The 18174-nt window shown below is 35.5% G+C and overlaps 1 protein-coding gene across 4 annotated transcripts in view; it reads right to left on the reverse strand.

The window, feature by feature from the left end:
- Positions 1-18174, reverse strand: part of TBC1D15 (TBC1 domain family member 15) — a 56697-nt gene that overhangs the window by 13363 nt on the left and 25160 nt on the right. For 3 of the 4 annotated variants that reach the window (XM_046646277.1, XM_046646278.1, XM_046646276.1), the window contains exons 5-12: positions 16473-16683; positions 9714-9816; positions 8674-8724; positions 8185-8382; positions 6998-7126; positions 6386-6489; positions 5249-5343; positions 2175-2291 (exon numbers count right to left, since the gene is read on the reverse strand). In XM_046646277.1, the coding sequence (XP_046502233.1) occupies positions 2175-2291; positions 5249-5343; positions 6386-6489; positions 6998-7126; positions 8185-8382; positions 8674-8724; positions 9714-9816; positions 16473-16683 (1008 nt within the window). The remainder of the gene's footprint in view (positions 1-2174; positions 2292-5248; positions 5344-6385; positions 6490-6997; positions 7127-8184; positions 8383-8673; positions 8725-9713; positions 9817-16472; positions 16684-18174) is intronic. The other variant, XM_046646279.1, reaches the window with a different exon arrangement.

Raw genomic sequence — 18174 nt, forward strand, 5'->3', positions numbered from 1 at the left:
AGCCTGAAATAAAGACCTGGGTCTCTACTCCTAGTCCAACATTCTTTACTTGCGTAACCCTGAGTCACTCTCTGAACCAACAGAACCTCACTCATAAAGTGGGGATTATTTCTCCGTTTCCTCAAAAGGCTGCTATTAGAATCAAACCCAAAATCAAAACTGAGTATGACAGCACTCTGTAACCTGAAAAGCACTCTACCAATATGTTTTCAATGATCCAATCTGAGGCTCACTATAGGTGTGATAGAACTGGCTACATTTTACATTTTATACAGAAATCTGTGATTTTTTTTTTTTTTTAGAAGATGGGCATCTGAGCTAACAACTGTTGCCAATCTTCTTTTTTTTTTTCTGCTTTTTCTCCCCAAATCCCCCCAGTACATAGCTGTATATTTTAGTTGTGGGTCCTTCTAGCTGTGGCATGTGGGATGCTGCCTCAACATGGCCTGATGAGCGATGCCATGTCCGTGCCCAGGATCCAAACCGGCGAAACCCTGGGCTGCTGAAGCGGAGCACACGAACTTAACCACTCGGCCATGGGGCCGGCCCCTCTGATTTTTTAACTTAATGTCACCAAAGAGGCTGATGCCTAAAGATGCACAACAGAGTTTACACCTTCCCCTAACTTACGAATAAGAAGCCAAGAAGAATTCACATAGATACAAACAGAAGAAAACATACTCATAATTCAAGGTTCATTTGGGTTTAATATGCCAAATATCCAATTATGTTCTCCAAAAGATACTTCAAGCTCTATTAAAGCAATCTGGGAAACACGTATTTCCACTGTCTTCTACTGAGGAATCACTCACATTGTAGGTAACTCAGAAGTTTTTCATTATTTATACTTATTTAAAGGTTGATGCTTAGGCAACTTCTGGTTCTTTAGTGTGGAAATTAGTAAAAGAAATGTTAATTAAATTGGAGTGAGGAAGGCCTCCAGGGGGAGCTCTCATGGCCCATCAGACACGATCAATTACACCAAAAAGGAAGAGACAGATGCCTGCATCTTGGACAGGAAGTACAACTACTTTATTACTAAAGGAGGATTTCTCTCCCTATCTGGAAAGACCCCAGCCAATGAGAAACTACAGCTCAGCCAATGAGAACCTGCTGCTACCCTGAACTATTACTTTCCCCCAATGGACTTTCATTCAGATCAGCCCCTCCCTCCTCCCCCCTTCTCTTTATAAAGGCAGCTCCCCTTCTTTGTCTGTTGGATTTGCCAGTGGTTTACCATAGCACGCACATCCCAAATTGCTGTTGTTCTGGTTATTCCTGAACAAACTCATTCAGAGGCTTTTCAAGTCAACAAAAGAAACAGCTCAAGTTCTCCTGCCCCTTAAAATATCGGTTTCTTAGGTTTTCTACCCCTTAGCATCCCTTTCCCATGCAATCCTCCATCCCACCTCCAGCCCCAGTCTTTCCAACCCATTCTTGGTAGGAAACAGACTTGCCAAGAAAAGACAGTAAAGTCTCACATGCCCTAGAGAATTATCTGCACTGCTTGTGTGAGATATCAAATAAGTATTTTTCTTCACAAGGGAGAAAGCATATCAAACAGAGGTTCCCAAACTTTCTCACGTTACAGCATCCTTAATGACTCAATTTTCTCCAAGGCATCCCTGGGCTCAGAGAAATAACTAACATTTCCACTTATGAAGTAGTTAGATCCAAACAATTTAATAAGTGTTTATGACCTATGAACTCAGCACCTGTTGGGCACAATACTACTTCTGAAACTTTGGAATCCAACTGGATGTCACCATCCTCGTTTCCCATTTCTCATCTATTTTCACACAGTACTTCCTTATCATATCTAGGTAAAAAACTCTGCTTTGCAAAGATATAACTTCAACAGAAGGAAGGAGCAATCTAGTGTTAAAATCCTGAACTACTTCGGCTAACAGAACAGTGTCTTACAGAAGTCACTGGATTTCCCTCAAACATTTAAAACACCCCACGTTGCCCCCATGAGTTTGCTGTGGCAACACAGCGCTCCCTAGTGCAGCACTTGGGAGCCACAGCCTTCTAAGTTTCCAGTCCCCTGTGGAACCACCCCATCAAAACTAGGCCACAGAGATAGTACGTACATCTGACAGGTTAATAAATTTAAATTCTAAAATAAATATACATAAACCTTCTTTAAATTAAGATATGAGAGGAGAACTTACCTAAATCAAAATCATACATACAGTAGGTCATCAAAATGTCATGAAGCAGAATCAACCCTGGATTATCTTGGCCTTCATAAAACTTGTTGGTTCGATCTGTTCTGTTAACATCCTTTTCTGAGGAGGAAAACCATCACATATTTGAAAATCTTTCAAAAAACAGATTTTTATAATGTTCGTATCTTACAAGTACAGAATTATTTTTCCTGCTATTAATTTTACTCTCCTGTCAAGCTTTTAATTAAAAAATTCATCAAATTCCATTTCAGATATGCAATAAATAACATTTTGGAATATTTTTCAAAAATCAGTCCACCTCCTCATGGGAATATTTTTAAATATTTTTCCATTTCTATCTAAACATAGAAATCTTTTCACTGAATAGTAGGAAACACTTTCAATTAATTAAAATCAACACTAAGTAATAATTCACATTAGTTAGCAAGAAAAATGCCAGTCATGAATCTATGTGATAGGCAGTATTATCTGAAACCAATAATGAAAAAAACTACTATGTAATCAAGCATAATCAAAGAGATTTGTTTCATTCATATTTGCTTCATTCATTATGAGAAGTATTATCAACTTCTTTGTCATGTTCCATAATCAACTTCAGGACAAATTATTTCCTTATTCTCATGGTAACATATTAGTATAAGCAACTTATTTTAATTCTGAAAAAATGAAAATCCACATTTTGCTGGAAATGATTTCATGACAATGAAAACATCACCATGAGTGTATCCCAAGCTGTACTTACAATCCAGTTCACAAACACTGATACCTATTAAATGCATCTTGTTGTGAAAGATTTTACAACTAAAAAGGCACGCCCCAAACTTGAATCTCTCAGTGAATTATGAATAATTTTAAAAACTCAAAATGATTCACTCTATAATCAATTCTGTTTAAAAGTTATAACTGATTTCTCTCCCAATGACCCCATTAAACTGAATAATTTGAAAACATTCTCAATACTTATGAAGAGCTGGGGAGATATTTTACAGCAGAGTAGAATCTAACAATAGAAGATGATATGAGTTTAGATTCTGTAAGGGCATTTTTAAAAAGTATGAGAACAATATTCTAAGTTTTTGTTAAAATACACTACATTTGATTTTAACAAAAAGCAAGCATATATCTATAGAAGTGTGGATCAATTTTTCAAACAAATAAGGAAAAGCAATATCAAATGCTATAAATGTAAACTTTCATTTAAAAATGTCAAAATGTTTTTCCTATCATAATAAAGAGGTACATAAGTTATTTTTTTATTAACTCAAGCACAATTTACAGTCATAATGCCAATATAGAAAATCTGCCTCAACAGGCATTTTAAACATGGTAAGAATTATTTATACCCTCACGAACTAGCACCTGTATTTCTTTCCTCTTGTATAGATATCTAGTGATGACATGCCAGGCAGAATATGAAAAGAGATCAAAATGTAAAAAATGATATTTTATAAGGGAAGTATTTCGAGAAACTATTTCTAGAAAGAAAATGAGTACGTAGTCTCCCCTTATTCATGGTTTAACTTTCCTTGGTTTCAGTTACTTGTTGTCAACCTCAGTCTGAATACATTAAAAGGACAATTCCAGAAATAAACAATTCGTAAGTTTTAATCTCACACAGTCGCACTCCATCCTGCCAGAACATGAATCCTCCCTTTGTCCAGCGGATCCACACTGTATAAACTACTCGCCCATTAGCAGCCATCTGGGTGATCAGATCGACTGTCGAGGTACTGCAGTGCCTGTGTTCAAGTCACCCTTATTTTACTTAATAATGGCCCCAAAATGCAAGAGTAGTAACGCTGGCAATTCAGCTATGCCAAAGAGAAGCCATAATGTGTTTCCTTTAAGTGAAAAGATGAAAGTTTCTCGACTTAATAGGAAAAAAAATCACATGCTGAGCTTGCTAAGATCTATGGTAAGAACAAATCTTCTATCCATGAAATTGTGAAGGCAAAAGAAATTCATGCTAGCTTTGCTATTGCAGCTCAAATATGTATATACATATAGGAAAAAATATTACATATATAGGGTTCGGTACTATCTGTAGTTTCAGGCACCCCTTGGGGGTCTTGGAACTTATCTCTTGGAGACAAGGGGGATGCTACTGTACTTAAGTTAAAAAAAAAGAACCTTCATTAAATCCAACTCTCTATCTAACTTGAGTAGCTAAAAAAAGACTGGCAAGAGATGTTAGCACAGGTGCCAATCTTAAAAAAAAAAAAATTATACCAAGGCTAAGTCACAAGATACTTAAGAACATTAAAACTGGGCCTTATTAACCAAGCCCTTATTAACCATGTGACCTTGGACAAGTCATTTATGCTCTCAATGCTTCAATTTTCCTCTCTGTAAAATGGGGAATATAAACTGAAACTTGTCAGGTAGACATGGACAGGAGGAGCTGTGCATTCCTTCGCCAATCTGGCCTTTATCAGAAGAGCCAGAAAACCCAGTAGTCACCATTTGGAAGTTTAAGTCTAATTCCTTTAATGCAAAATTCTATCAAGCATCTCTTTTTTAGAGAATAATTATTCCCAGGTGAATAGCTACTCAATTCTCAAATACTGACAAAAATTTACTATCTATATGGAACTATTTAATTAAAAAAAATGAAAGTATGCATCATTTAGAGAAGGTCTGGAGGGATATTAACCCTAGTTATCTCTGCATGACAGAAAAAAAACTAATCTTTATTTTCTTTTTGCTCATCGATGGCTCCTAATTTTTCTATGATAAACACAAACTTTTTTTGGAATAAGGAAGACAAATTTTTTTTTAACAAATTTAATTAAAGAATAAATAAAGTTAAACACTCTTTTTTAAAATTCACATTTTGGAACTGAAAATAAAATATATCAGTACTCACAAATATATTGACTGAATTCATATTCCTGTTGGAAGAGGACCAACTAAGACATTAAACAATTGAACGTACTCTCCAATTCTGATTTCTCTTTTGAGCCCTAATTCTGTAGCATATATCTCCACTTCTTAAATCTTATCAAGACTTCAACGTAAACCCCTCTTATGCATTTCCAAAATTAAGAAAAAATTACCGATAAGACTTCTATAATCTCTTAACCTTGAATTTCTCTTCTCTTGTTCCTCGCTGACAGATTTCCACTGTAGTTTCATTCTGAAGTATTCATCACTATAGAAAGCAATTTTACATCAAAAAAAGCTATTTGTACTTTATTTTTTAAAAATTTAATTTTTCTGTAACAATGTATCAAAGCAATTATGATGCTAGTGAGATGCAAGTTTATAAATGACAGTGAAATGTTTAAAGTTATGATAATGAGTGAAAACAAAGGAAAAATAAAGTAACCTTATAAATGTCATAAACTGTGCTTAAACTACTAGAATAATTTAGGTATGATTTTAAGAAAATATTTACCTCAATCCTTAATATCATACCTAAAACTATTCCAGGCATTCAATATTTTAACCACTAACGTTCTGAATAATTACAAATAAAAACCTACAAGGATTTTTTTAAATGTGACATAACAGTTCCATTTTCCAATGAGTTTATTGCAGAAACTTGTCAACGTGAAAATGTCTTAGAAGGAAGAGCAAAATGTGCTGAAAAGAGAAAAGACTGTCCAAGAGTTTGAATATCCACATAATGATTAGAGTGAGCTTTAAATCAAAGGCTAGACTGACGAACTTGGAATAAGACGTGTACCTGGAAAGTTGGTCTGTGTTTCTTCTCAAGTCTGAGAAATTATTTAAAAATAGAAACACTCTTCCAAAAAAGAATGAAAGACTAATTTATGTTCCAAAAGCACAAGGAAAATAATTTAAAGGTGATTAACCTAAATAGTAAATGCACTTCTTATGAGCCATTTTTATAATTTCATAACAAATTGTAAAAATGAATCAAGATGAATGAGATATATTTAAAAATCCAAATCTAATTAGTTATTTTTCAGGTATGTAAAACGTTTGTACAAGGGGAGTGGAATTTTTTTTAACATATCCACCAACATAATTGTAATGAAGTCCTCCTAATAAGTGTTTCTGGTCTGAAGTAACTACAGTGCTCATAATTTTTAAATTGAAAAGATGAAAATAAAGTTATTTTTCCATACCCTAGTCTATTCCAAACTGTCATCTAGGAACTCTATACTAATTTGTATGGGTCAGTTATGTGAATTTCTTTGATGAACACATAAAAAACCATTACTTACGTTTTTTGTTTTTGTAATTGAGTTCTTTCCTCCTTGGTACTGTCCCAAGGAAAATAACCCAGAAGAAACTTCCATGCTTGCTTTCTCAACGCATGACTAAGTCCCTGAAGAAAACATGCAGGTTAAACACATTGTAAAAAAGAAGGCAATACTTTACGTTCACAAAACTTGCATATAAATTAACAGGAAGACTAATATTAAAGAGTTTTATACATGAAAATAGCTCAATTCCGTGAATACTACCTTGTTTTTGACTTGTAGATTCTGCAGATGTAAGCCGCTGTAGAAAACTTAAACAATGCAGAGTATACAGTAGACTGTACAGCAGACAGAGGGACCCTTCCTGGCTAAGACAATGACCACTGGGGTGCAAACATGCTTCCTTCACACACCCATAGAACTTCAAGAAGGAAGAGGATCTTTCCCCAGGCTTAATGGCAGCCCTCCATTCAACCCTCAGGGACAGTACAAGCACCTGACTCTGTCCTACAGGGATTTTAAGGCATCATTCATCAAAAAGGAGTTCATTCCCCTACCCCCACAAAAAAAAAGACAAGGGAAAGAAATGTGAATAGCAGCAGTTTAAAATACAGTCCATATTAACGTATTTACCCCTCTAAATATCATCTGCTTCACATTGTCTACATTTAAGATTCTTCCTTCAGAATCAATGTTCTTAGTCCATTCTTCCAGGGACACTGGCTCTCTCCTCTGAACAACTGGTCGTTCTCCCAAATCAATCTAAAATAAGAAGATAAGCGATAAGGAGCATACCTTGAATCAGTGAAATGAAATCAAGGTATATAGAAACTAAAACTAAAATACTATTCCTCATACATGAGTTCTAACATTTCTAATATATTCTTTTATTTTCCAACATTTACTTTATGAACTATAATAGTTAGCATCCCATACATTTTCCCTCCTATTAAACACACAAATAACTGGGTGATAAATTCAGAGGTAGGAAAATATTTGCTATTTTGGGTTTCAATTACATAAGTATAGAACATTCAACATGTAAATTCTGTAAGAGACCTTTCAAACTAAATACTATGCTATATTATTAAAAAAGAGAGTATTATTCCATTAACCGTATTCTAAAATTAGCTTTTCTTCCAAACTAAAATTTGTAGCTCTCAGAATTGATTCATGGTCCATTAGCTCCACTTGGCATTTTCTACAGTTTTTTATTCAATTAACAGATGTTGGTAATTTAAAAATGCTATTTGCAAGATAAGCCCTTTAATTAAGTACTACAATTTAGATATTTATAATATTCTATGTGCAGCCCAGAATTGCAGTAAATTTAAAATCTTGTTGAGCATATATAAAGATCTGCCACAATTCAGAGCCAAAAGCATGTTACACAGAGAAAAGATTCACACGAGAGTAAGGCCCTAGGGCAGAGTCCCGGTGCCCACTGAGCAAGCATGTACACCAAGGCAGAGCTGCGGCGAGACGCAGGGTTTGCTATCCACTCAACGCTACGCACTCAGTGAAACAGTCTGTTCGTTCTTACCAAAAGGTAATCAAAGAAAAGAGATCCAACACTAATAACACAAAGTATAAGTAATAATCGATGAAGAACAAACCAAGAATTTGGTGGCAGGACAAGCCTTAGTTGTTAGATATATTATTTAGCCAAAAAAAAAATAAAGAAAAAAAAAAAAATGGAAAGGATTATGAGTAACAGGTAGCTATAATCAAAATTGAGTTTCTATAGCATTTGGTACATGTTTAAAATATGCTTCTCCTGTTAAAATAGAAAAGCTATATCAACATAAATCTCCACTCACTCTTGTGATGACTTCAAATCCTGGTTCTTCTTGTTGATTTATCTTTAACCCTGGAATAGCATCACTAAGAAAATCTGCCATTTCTGAAGGTGGTCGTTGATGTGTAGAGGGATCGCTGCCTCTCAAACTATCAAAAATGTAGTTTGTGACTTTGGAAAATCCTACCATAGTTGCTGTGTAAGGATCCTTTTTAATTTTCTATGTAGTAGGAAGAAAAAAATTAGCATTATTAATTCAAATAAAGAATAAAAATAACTATATTGGGCAAAGATTTTTAAAGTGGGGGAAATCAGAACTAAGCGTTCTAAGATTATCGTAAAATTTTATTTTTTTCTGGGGAAAAAATTTTAATTTTCTAAGCCAATCTTTTCGTTTGGTTAAAACAGTATATTAACTGGCAAGTTACTACTACTGATTGAGTTGCAAATAAACAAATGATTTGCAGGCGTCATTCAATCTGCATACATCAGAAATATATGCAGTGCTTACTTGCCACGGGTGAATGGCCCACAACAGCTTTCTTCTGTCTAGCAGTCCTACCTTCACAAAAAAAAAATATTTCTTGAAGTGTGCAGTACCACACTAGTCTAACACAAAATATTTAACAGCTAAGTTTAAAAGCTCACAATATTTAAATACCAGCTGACATTTTAATCTAATTATATGACTAGTAAATCATGCCGAAAAGAGTAATTTGTTCTGTACAGTGCCATCCTGGGAAACAGCAAAAGGTTTTTCTACTGCTAGGGTTACTTCTAAATCTCAAACTGTGTGCTTATTCAAATTTAGCAAATAGTTACTTCTTAAAGGTCTATCTTTAAAACAATTATTTTCACAATAAGAAAAACTGTTCCTTCAGTTTTTAATTTAATCAGTGTTTAGCTCTCTTGTCCTCCTTCCTAAAAAGTTCCCTCCTTATTTTGCTAATCTTCAGAACGAAGAAGAAAGCACCTGGGACAGAGTAAGGACTCAAACATTAGTTGAATGAAAGAATAGATAACCATTTCATTAGTTTACATAGAAATCTGAGTGTAAAATAAATTAAATTTATTCCTACCTTTGTTAAGTGCACATTTTTAGCCAAATGCAAGAAGAATACACTCAAATACTTTAAGGGGAATTAGGTTATCACAACCTCAAATGAATCAACTTCAATGGAAAATAAAAATTCAATCCAGATTTTTGACTAAGTTTATCATTAATGAATCCAAAGTGGCTTGCCCACTGACCTTTCACCTAATCAATGAAAGCTATGATGATAAAAATTTACTGATGTCCAATTTCAGTATTATGATAAAGGGAAAAACTGCCGTAAGAGTAACTAAGAACGAGGGCAGCTTCTGAGTCTTACCAATACTAACGAAACACGCTATTTCTATAAAATTACAGAGAATTGTCCCATAAAGTTTACACACACAGAGACACTTGCCTCATTCTGTATAATCTCTGAGAAAGTTAGAGGTAGGAGGTATATACAATAATGGAGTCAGATTAACAGATTAATACAAGATAGATTTTATGAAACATACTTGTATTAAACCATATGCTGGCTCATCAAGAAGATTTTCAAAAGACTGTGAAAGACTCTTACTCTGACAATTCACAAGAAGTGTTCTTTTATCCTGTGGAGATCTGTAATTTAAAAAAAAGAGACCTGTAGAAAATACTAGCACACTGCACCAATCACTTCCTGAATAATTACTAACGCATGGTTACTTTTCCTTAATAACAACAAAAACCTTGAAAGTCCATTTCTAGAACTGTTTCTCATTAATACAAAATTAGCACGTACTTAGTATCTTAAACAAGTTCCAAAACTACATGAACATGAAATACTAAACTAACAAATAAAAAGGGGTTGAAGTATATTTTTATTCTAGGTAAAGCCAAGAAGACTAAGCTTTAATGAACCCAAATTGTTGTTTTAAGAATTATAACACAAAAATGTTATAAATATATCTGCCTTTATTATCATAAAAAGTAAGGTCAAACCCACTTTAGAATTCATCAGTATTTTATGTATAATATTTTCACTATAGAAAAATGTCCAGTTTGAAATGGTTTCCAACTTCATTCCACAGCTTGGTAGTATTGCAACATAACATGTTAAAAATACAAGATACTATAGATTTATTTGTTAAAGATCATTAATTCTGATAACCGTAATTATAAACACACGTGAACGTATTACCAAGATTCTAAGGACAGGTCAGGTAACAGCATGTTTTCAGTTCTTCCCCTATTAAGCTCCGGAAATAAGTTTTTCTCTCCTTTTCTTAACAACCAGAAAATAAATAAAATGCTTTCCCAATTGACATCTATCTAATTTCAAGTAATCAGATGAATTATTCAGTCTTTTTTCTACTCGGTAAGTTTTATAACTTAGTAAGTCAGTCTTTAAAATCTACTTTTCTGTGTTTAAAATAAAAATTAAATGTGTTATTTTGCTGCTATCTACATCTAGTTTATTATAAATGTTTGAGATAAGAACTTTAATAATGGTTATCTCTTCTTAATTCTAACATACAGGATGCAACAGCAATGCCAAGGAGGATATGAAATCCAAAACAGGATCTTACTCTTACATAGTCAGAAAGAGCGCTTGATCTTCAGAAACAATAGCCTAATAAGCTCCTTGGCTTTTTACAAGGAGCTGAGGGTGAGTCATCTGAACTAGGAAAAATATAATAACTTTTAAAATGTTCAATTTTCATTAAACACTATTTTTCTGAACACTTTCAGGGTCATGCTTAATATGAAGAACCATAGGTTCTCATAAGGCGTTCTTTTAATGATAGGTCAACTCTTAAATGTAGCACCAGAAAAAGAAAATATAGGAACATATTTTTTCCTAGCACAGTGCTGCTGGCACTGCAGTTATTATTTTGTTTCTAATAATAAAATAAGTCAAATTATTTCTTTAAAATCCAAATAACAAACGGTCATGAAAGTCAAAACACTGGCTATGCATGTAGAAGCAGACGTGCACCGCAGTCACGGAACTGGAGGGGAAGAAGCAATGAGTGCCCAAGCAATAAGCAACCGCTGATCCTTTTTTAAAAAGGAAGAATTTCACTTTTTATTCCCAATGCTCTGTGATGAGGGGCTGGGGGAAGCTGTAAGAAGAGGAGAGATACAAAAACATACAACTGAGTGGCCCCTACAGAAATCCACAAAACATTTTAAAAGTACATCAGTCAAAGGACAAGTAGTACACTGCTAAGCAGCTGTAGAGTTCACCAAAAGGAGGGCCGGCATTCCAGAATATTGTTAACAGTTCCACCTGCCAGGCTAACACATTGATTTAATCCAGGAAGATTAAATATTATGGATTTATAAATACTGTATTTAGGTATTCTGGGAATGTTATGGATTCTGACAATTTGATCTCTCATGACAACATTATTCAAGACTTTCAAACTCCCTGCAGCAGTAAGATAGAACTTTTAACAATGCTAACATCAGCAATTCTATTAGAGCCTACTAAAGGGCTTCAAGAAAACCATAGTCCAGTATCACAACTATAGCAGCATATCTACTGAAAATTCACAAGTACTTTCCAGGCTTTAGAGTGAGCTCTCCCAAAGACCTCAGAATAACTTCAGAAATTATAACATTTGAAGAATGTTTATGCACTGAGATGTAGCAATAACTACTTTATATTGCTACTGAGAACGACCAATATGGAAAGCTTAAAAAATAAATAAAAATATCATTGCTAAGAATATCAATCAAAAAAGGCTAAGAAAAAATAAAAAGGTACAGAATATTTACAATAAAACTATATATATAATTTATTCCAAGTTTTATAATTTATATTTATATGGCTCACACATGATGGAGTAAAAACTGGAGATCTTTGGGAATTTTCATTTCTTTGGGCTTTAGCTTAATCGGGAATTTCATGTATTTGGATTATTACTAATGAACACAAAGAACAAGGGCCTTTAATATCTCCCTAAGAATCTGATAACGGGAGATACCTTATAGAAATTTGGGACATTTTTTACACTGGTGACTGTTTATTTGGAGTATCTACATTCTACCACTTGGACTCAACATATAATCTCTAGTGAGCTATATGACACAATGTAATTGGGCATAATTTATAATGAGAAAGAGAATGAGGCGTGCTTATTTTCAGCCTAGGGTACAGATGGGGCCTTAGAGATAAAATATTTGAGGTACTATTCTTACAAATTTCAGACTACATTCAGGGGGCAAAGAATATACCCCATTAGGGGTGTAGCTTTTGAAGGACTCATTTTTAGACAGCTATCTCTGCCCCCAAGAACAGCCACATCCCTGGTTGACCAGAAACTTAATAAAAGCCCAATGGGAAAAGAGAAGAGAACAAAGTGTAGGGAGGTAAGTCTCCTCAGCTAGGTTTTTCTCTTGACCAGGTCATTAAAGGTTGCAATTAATCATTTTATGCTGGGGCCAGCCCCACGGCCTAGCAGTAAACTTTGCAGGCTCCACTTTGGTGGCCTAGGGTTTGCTGGTTCAGATCCTGGGCATGGACCTACATACCGCTCACCAAACCATGCTGTGGCAGTATTCCACATGGAGGAACTAGAATGACTTGCAACTAAGATATACAACTAGGTTCTGGGGCTCTGGGGAGGGAAAAGAAAAAAACAGAGGAAGACTGGCAACAGATATTAGCCCAGGGCCAATCTTCCTCAGCATAAAAAAAGCATACCTTTAAGAAAAAAATCACTTATGCTCATATCCTGTCACATTTTATCCTCCGCTTAGTTAATCTCTCATCCTCTCTCAGAGCTTTGATTACTACTGACATACAAAAAACTTGCATTTTATCCTTTTATATGCTCTCATAGTGCTATCTCTCTCTTACTCAGAGCACTTATCATAGCTGAAAATTTATTTATATAAGCAATGTTTGTCTCTCCCAAAACAGTACAAACTCCTTTCTCTTTCCAGCACTTAGCACTGTGTCTAGGACACAGCAGGTGCTCAAAAAAAAAAAAAAACTTGTTGAATGAGAAAAAAAAAATACATGGAGGAACACCATTCCCATGGCTTCATGTTTCCAAATGGAAATACATACTTCTACTAAAGAAACTCTCCTTTTTCACAAGGACATATTTGATTGCTGAGATCAGGAAAGAGCAAGGTGCATGCTAGGCATAACCCCTTCTAGGCTCTCTCTTTCTCTTGGATCTGCCTGCCAACAGAGAAGATGGTTTCTAGTCTGCTCTCATTCACATTATACTGGTCTGTCCTCACTAGACCTGTGATTGTCCAAAAGTGATGATAACTGGGTGAATTCAAAATTAATTTGGAATGAATTACGATGCTGTGTATCTAAGCTTCACCAACAATGATACTTTTATCACCATATGATTTTTATATTTACTTTTCACTTGTTTACAAATATAGAACAGGAAACAAAGTTTCATTTACAACCCTCATTAAAACATCACCAACACACATTCAAAGTACACATTCCCTTATGAGCACCCAAGTGACTGCTGAGTCTATTCTTGGACCCATTCAGGATAGACAACTCTCTACCTCTTGAGCTAAAATCTATTTCCTTTCTAATTTCTCTTTGGAATCATGCAAAACGCATCTACAATTTATTCGTTATTACAATCCTTTCAAAAATTACTTGTAGAATTAATAAATACCATGCCATTTATTCCTTTAACTAAGATTTACTGCTCAAATATTATGTACCAGGCACTGTGGCTAGGAACTTAGGAGAAAAGGTAAATAAGACAGACGTAACCCCTGCCTTTTTAGGCTTATATTCTAGAGTAGTACATGAATGAAGAAAATAGACAATAGTATCTTATTCTGTTAAGGGCCACGAAGGAAGCAAACAAGGGAAAGAGACAGCGAAAAAGAATGGAGGTGGAAATCTACATTAATCAGGAGAGGAGAGCATCCAGAAAAGCCCCTCTGAGGAAGTGACATCAAAACTGAGACCTCAGGGATCAGAAAGGGAGAAGCAAAGAAATAGCAGACATATGGGACCCTAAGACAAGAAAGAATTTAGGGCATTTCAGGAACTGAAAGACAATCATGTGCCTAGAATACAGAAGAGAATGGCATGAGATGAGGTTTAAGAGAGAAACAGAGCTAAGACAGGGCAGGCTCTCACTGACCATAGTGAGAAGTTTGGATTTTACGTAATGTTGCACCAAAATTCTTCTTCTTCAAGTTAAATCCCCACATCCTTCTAATGTTTTTCATGATACCATTTTGATCCCTTGCATCAAAAGATGACACCAGTCATCTTTTCCATGTAGTATAGTCTAACACATTTAAAATGCAGTGCTTAAAACTAAGCCTAGGGGCCGGCCCTGTGGCCGAGTGGTTAAGTTCACAGGCTCCGCTTCAGCAGCCCAGGGTTCAGATCCTGGGTGCGGACATGGCACCGCTCATCAGGCCACGTTGAGGCGGTATCCCACATGCCACAAGTGTAAGGATCCACAACTAAAAATACACAACTATGTACTGGGGGGCTTTGGGGAGAAAAAGGAAAAATAAAATCTTTAAAAAAAAAAGCTCTGCACGGTCTCAGCAGCCGGCGTCCTGCAGTGACCTCCAGAAAAAAACCCAAAAACTGGCCTAGTTCTCCAAAGTACTATCTTACCAGTAAAGAACAGAGAGGGAAGACCACTTCATCCTAGAGTCTGTGATTTAATCAACAATCTCAGACCACAGGAGCTCTTCTGTGACAGCTACATCGCAACACTGCTTGATACTTGAGCTTGCTATGGTGCTAAAACCTCCATGTCTTTCGTATCTGCTATTCAACAGCCAAACCTTCTACCCCAATCATGACGCTGCGCCTCCTGAAATCTATTTAACCCCCTGGGTGGTAGCCTATTCACAGCTTCTCACTTCAAGATCCAAGACCCACGTACCACCAACCAGCCTGACTTTCTTATGGTTCCTGGTACTGATCAGCATGCCTAGTGCCAGCCAGAGGTGGTCAACATGGTAGGTGGGAGAATTTCACGGCAGAAAACAAGTCAGTCAAAATCCTTCAACTTCTGGATCACTCGTAGCTTTATATAATTAAATTTAGGTGTGATGTTACCCTATCATAAAGTGAGGACGTTATTAATGAAGTTAACAATCATCCCGATAGTTCCCCCAAGCTAAAAATCTCAACTTCTCCCTTCTTCTCACCTCCACACAGCCAATCAGTCACAAACTGTAACCCTAAATATTTCCCCCAATACTTCCACTTTTCCTGTCACTCTCCTAGTTCACGCCACGCCAATCTTTTCTAGATGACTCAAACAACCTGCTAACACAATTTACAAGATCCTTCACACTCTGGCCTTCACTCAGCTCTTCGATCTCATCTTTAAATCTGGCACCCTCTCTTCCTCCACTATGCAGACCTGTGATAGTGAACTACTCTGTGATGTGATTATACCATGTTCTGTATTCTTCCCTCTATCTAAAACATCTCTCCCTCTAAATTTATCCTTCCCTTTCATGCTAATGTTCACTTATTTGTCAGGTCTCAACTTAGATTTTACTTTCTCCAGAAAGTCTTCCCTGACAGTTCCCCACCCCAGTCTGAAGGAGATAATCTTCTTCTCTTCCTGGGAGCTCCCAAAGCACCTTGTACTTTCTTCATCTTAGTTCTTGAGTTTTATTGCCATTTACTGGTCAGCATCCTTCACAAGACCATAAACTCTCAGATACATAGGAACATGCCTGTTTTGTTCACTACTAAACATCAAGCATAGTGCTCAGAACATAATATACACCCAAAATCTATCTGTTGAGAGTGAAAGAAAGAGTATGTGTTTCCCATCATACAGGTAAATAGACATCAGACATAAGATTTCTGGAAAACGAGAAAGCTCTCTCTTCCACAATTAAAATAATTTTATGAAGGGTTTAGACTTGCCTGACGTAAATTTGCAACATTACAAAGAAAATTCTGTATTTAACAGAAACTACATAATAAAAGGTAAATTCAGTAAATATATAATCTATAAGTTACTGATGCATCATCATTCATTTAAATGTGGATAAAAAAGATTGGACCATTCTTTAAAACAGTAATAAGGTGATAAGTTGCAGATCAAAATTACTAAAATGAAAATTTTATTCAGTTATTCATCCAAAGCACACAACTATGTACCGGGGAAAAAATATGTACCAGAAAAAAATAGCTGCTTGTGCCCCGATATGCATATAATCACTGATACCCTATGACAAGTGAAAACAGTGTGCCTTGGGACCAATACAACAATCCAATTTCAAGAAGTAGAAACTAATTTGATACTTACTCACACAACACCACATATTTTTCAAGAGAGTCAATCAGTAGTTTGCTATCTCCTTGATGAAAGTGCAGAGCAGGGAGAACGACGTCATCCTTTAGACAAAACACCAAATATGACCAGCCCATACCCTCTTTGTTTTGCTTGACTGATTTCAGGTCTGTCAAACTGAAGAGGAATGACCATTTGCTTTTCCCATTTCTATGACTTGGAGCATCTTAAAAACAAGAAAGTAGGGCAAAATATTTTTGTTCACCTTTTTAAAAAGCACTGACAGTGGTCTTCATGACTGCCTAACAAATTTGTTGAACCTAAGGAATGACTATAGCATTCATATTACTATGGCTTCCACCTATATTAGAAATGGCAACACGTGTTTTCTTAAAAGAATCGTTTTTAAAATATTATCCACTGCATACAAACTGAAAAATGTTTTCCTTATTTAAAATACAAGCTTTGCCCACAAATCACAACAGCTTTGGAAGCAGGCAGGCTAGATTCAAATTGCAACACCATCATCTTACTAACTGAATGGTCTGGGGCAAACCATTGAATTTCCCTGAGCCTCAGTTTCTTCATCTGTAAAACAGAGATAATTATACTTACCTCTCAATGTTATTCTAAGAATTAAAAGAGAGAACACTTTTCAACTAAAAGAGGGAACACTTTTCAACTAACTAGTATAGTACTAGGTATAAGGCAAATAATAAATGTTAATCTTTTCCAAATACAAATGGCACGATGCTATTTAAAAGAGTTTAAAAAAAACAAAAAGAAACCCTTTATTTCCTCACTTCCTTTTGCAATTAATTTTACTAGACTACACTGAGTGAAGGTAAGTATACTGGTATAAAAAATAACATTGGGGGGCTGGCCCCGTGGCCGAGTGGTTAAGTTTGCGTGCTCCGCTGCAGGCGGCCCAGTGTTTCGTTGGTTCAAATCCTGGGCGCGGACATGGCACTCATCAAACCACGCTGAGGCGGCGTCCCACATGCCACAACTAGAAGGACCCACAACGAAGAATATACAACTATGTACCGGGGGGCTTTGGGGAGAAAAAGGAAAAAATAAAATCTTTAAAAAAAAAAAACAACAACATTGGAATGAATATACGGACATTGTATTCGCAAAAACCCAAACAGGGAGAAACTGAGAATGAAAAGATAACTAAATTGGGAATGCTTCAAAGAGAATGAATACATTCACTCTTCCTGCTAAACCAACCTTCTAAATTAAGACCTCTGTTCAAAACAAACCATAGTTATGTAAAATAAAGCATTTTCTGAGTTTGTGGGCTGTTTATAGAAGCTTAAAACCCTAGGTTTGTGAACAACATCATAATTGATAAGAAGCAACTTAAGGATTGTCTATTTAAGTGAAAATTTAAAGAACAAAGGAAAAATGTTCTTTCTTCTCACTAATAATTATAATTAATTTCTAATGTTAAAATGCCATTTTATTTTAACACAGACATAAGTACATCACGTCTCTGAAATTTTAAAAACCCTTTCTCTAAGCTTATTTCCTCAAAAGTGTCATACTATCCTGTTATTCAAGATCTTCATTAATTCCATCCCTTACTATCAATTCTGCAAAGATAAACTACATCGAAGATATCTGCTTATAAAACTTGATCAAAGGGTAGATCAGTTGGTGTTGACCTGCATGTATATCACATTCCTACATAGTCAGGAACACTCTAGCCCCA

This window comes from Equus quagga, chromosome 19, assembly GCF_021613505.1.
Source record: "Equus quagga isolate Etosha38 chromosome 19, UCLA_HA_Equagga_1.0, whole genome shotgun sequence".
Classification (NCBI taxonomy): domain Eukaryota; kingdom Metazoa; phylum Chordata; class Mammalia; order Perissodactyla; family Equidae; genus Equus; species Equus quagga.